Genomic DNA, 1,661 nt, shown 5'->3' on the forward strand with positions numbered 1-1,661 from the left:
ACAGGAGTCAAAGACACAGGTCAGGTCATTCAAGCACCGGCCAAAACTTTGGCTGAGCTCAGGGAAGAAATGGGCTGAAGAGATACTACATGCTAGAACCATGATACATCTTACACTACCAGCAGTGCTGTGCTACTTTTGTCACCAACACAGTCTCAATCTTTTAAGCAAGGAGTTGAATAAATTATCCTCCCTCTCCTCTGCAAAAAATACCACACTTAGTGCTAATGTATCTGTACTGCAAGTGTGACAGCAGAGTTTAAGTATTCCACTGAGCTGACCACAGCAGAAAAATACCTGAATATCAGATACTGAAATATTAGAAACATTTTTTTCTTCAGAAGGTGTATTCATTGTCTTTAGAGCTGTATTACGTGAACAAAATCCATCCTTTTTTATCTCTTATGTAGTATCAGGCATGTTTCCTACTTCAATAATGGATACAATTTGGAATTAATCTCCCCCCAATATTTCCTTAAGTTACTCTGTATAATTCAAATTATTCTGACAAATTCTGTACTTACTGAGATCTCTGCATTTAATAGTACTGTACTCAAAAGAGATACAGAGATAGTCACATGCTTCTCTCAGTTCAGGAATAGATATCCCATCAGGACAGCGTATCACTCCAGTCTTGTAGTAATCCTACAGTAATGCAGCAAACAAAAGCACAAGGCACTTTAACATTCACTGACAGAAACAGCCCGTCATTTCATCTGTGATGATTTCTCCACAAGCAAACCCCCTTGGCAGCTCTACTTCTTTGGGTAGATATGAAATATGCAAGGGACCATTTTTTCCTCAGACACAAGTTTGCTTTTCTTCTCTTACCTAAAGTAAATTATCTCTCTGTTTCATCTAATTTCAGCACAAGAACGGCTGAATATACCTGAACTAGATGAAGCAGATGTACAGGAGAAGGCAAACAAATTTCTGGCAGGCAGTAGTTTTTTTGGTTCATTTCATGCGTGCTTTCTCTCTCCGTAGCTGTCGCATGCACATGTCTAGAGAACCTAGGGGTGTTTTCATACTATGTGCCTCTTAATACCCATAGTGCTTGTCCTGACTGTACTCGCCCCTCCCCTTTCCTCCCCTTTCCTCCCCTCCATAATGAAAACTCACCAGAATAGCACGAAACACAGTGGAACCAATTCCTTCAGCAACTTCATACTCTCCTTTTTCATTAGGACGTGTAAAGTTATGTTCTCTGCCTGATCCAAACATCCTGCTCAAGAATAAAAGTATTTTGGTTAGAACTCCTTACTACTGATTTTCTTTTTGTAAACCTGAAAAGTAAAATGTCAAAAATTGTACTAAAATGGCAGGGGAAAAAAACCAGTCTCTCTCACATGTACATAAGCAGTTCAACTTGGTTTATGTTTAGCAAGAATACTAGAAAATAGCAAGCAGGGTACCGTAACTCAGCAGAGTCTAGTTTATTCTTCAGTCTTAATTTGCCAATACCCTTTGATCAAAACAAAGGTTTGACTAGGCCATTTCCTGGTGGGGAGTAGTAGTCTTTGTCATTTGGGGAGTGATGTAGCAGGACAGGTTTTGTTGTGGAATTCTCAGTACTTAAAGACATTTGAGGTAGTTGAAGAAACAGAACTTAGTGTTCAAGAACAGGCAAGCATATTTCTCCCCCCTAGGATGCAGGGAAA

At 39.5% G+C, this 1,661-nt stretch overlaps 1 protein-coding gene across 2 annotated transcripts in view; it reads right to left on the bottom strand.

Annotated features, from left to right (window-relative positions):
• The window catches only part of BTBD10 (BTB (POZ) domain containing 10), a 22,521-nt gene that overhangs the window by 4,536 nt on the left and 16,324 nt on the right, over positions 1-1,661 (bottom strand). For both annotated transcript variants that reach the window (XM_010183804.1, XM_010183803.1), the window contains exons 4-5: positions 1,123-1,225; positions 525-645 (exon numbers count right to left, since the gene is read on the bottom strand). In XM_010183804.1, coding sequence (XP_010182106.1) covers positions 525-645; positions 1,123-1,225 — 224 coding nt within the window. The remainder of the gene's footprint in view (positions 1-524; positions 646-1,122; positions 1,226-1,661) is intronic.

The sequence above is a fragment of the Mesitornis unicolor genome, unplaced genomic scaffold (assembly GCF_000695765.1).
Source record: "Mesitornis unicolor isolate BGI_N332 unplaced genomic scaffold, ASM69576v1 scaffold24874, whole genome shotgun sequence".
In the NCBI taxonomy this organism is placed as follows: domain Eukaryota; kingdom Metazoa; phylum Chordata; class Aves; order Mesitornithiformes; family Mesitornithidae; genus Mesitornis; species Mesitornis unicolor.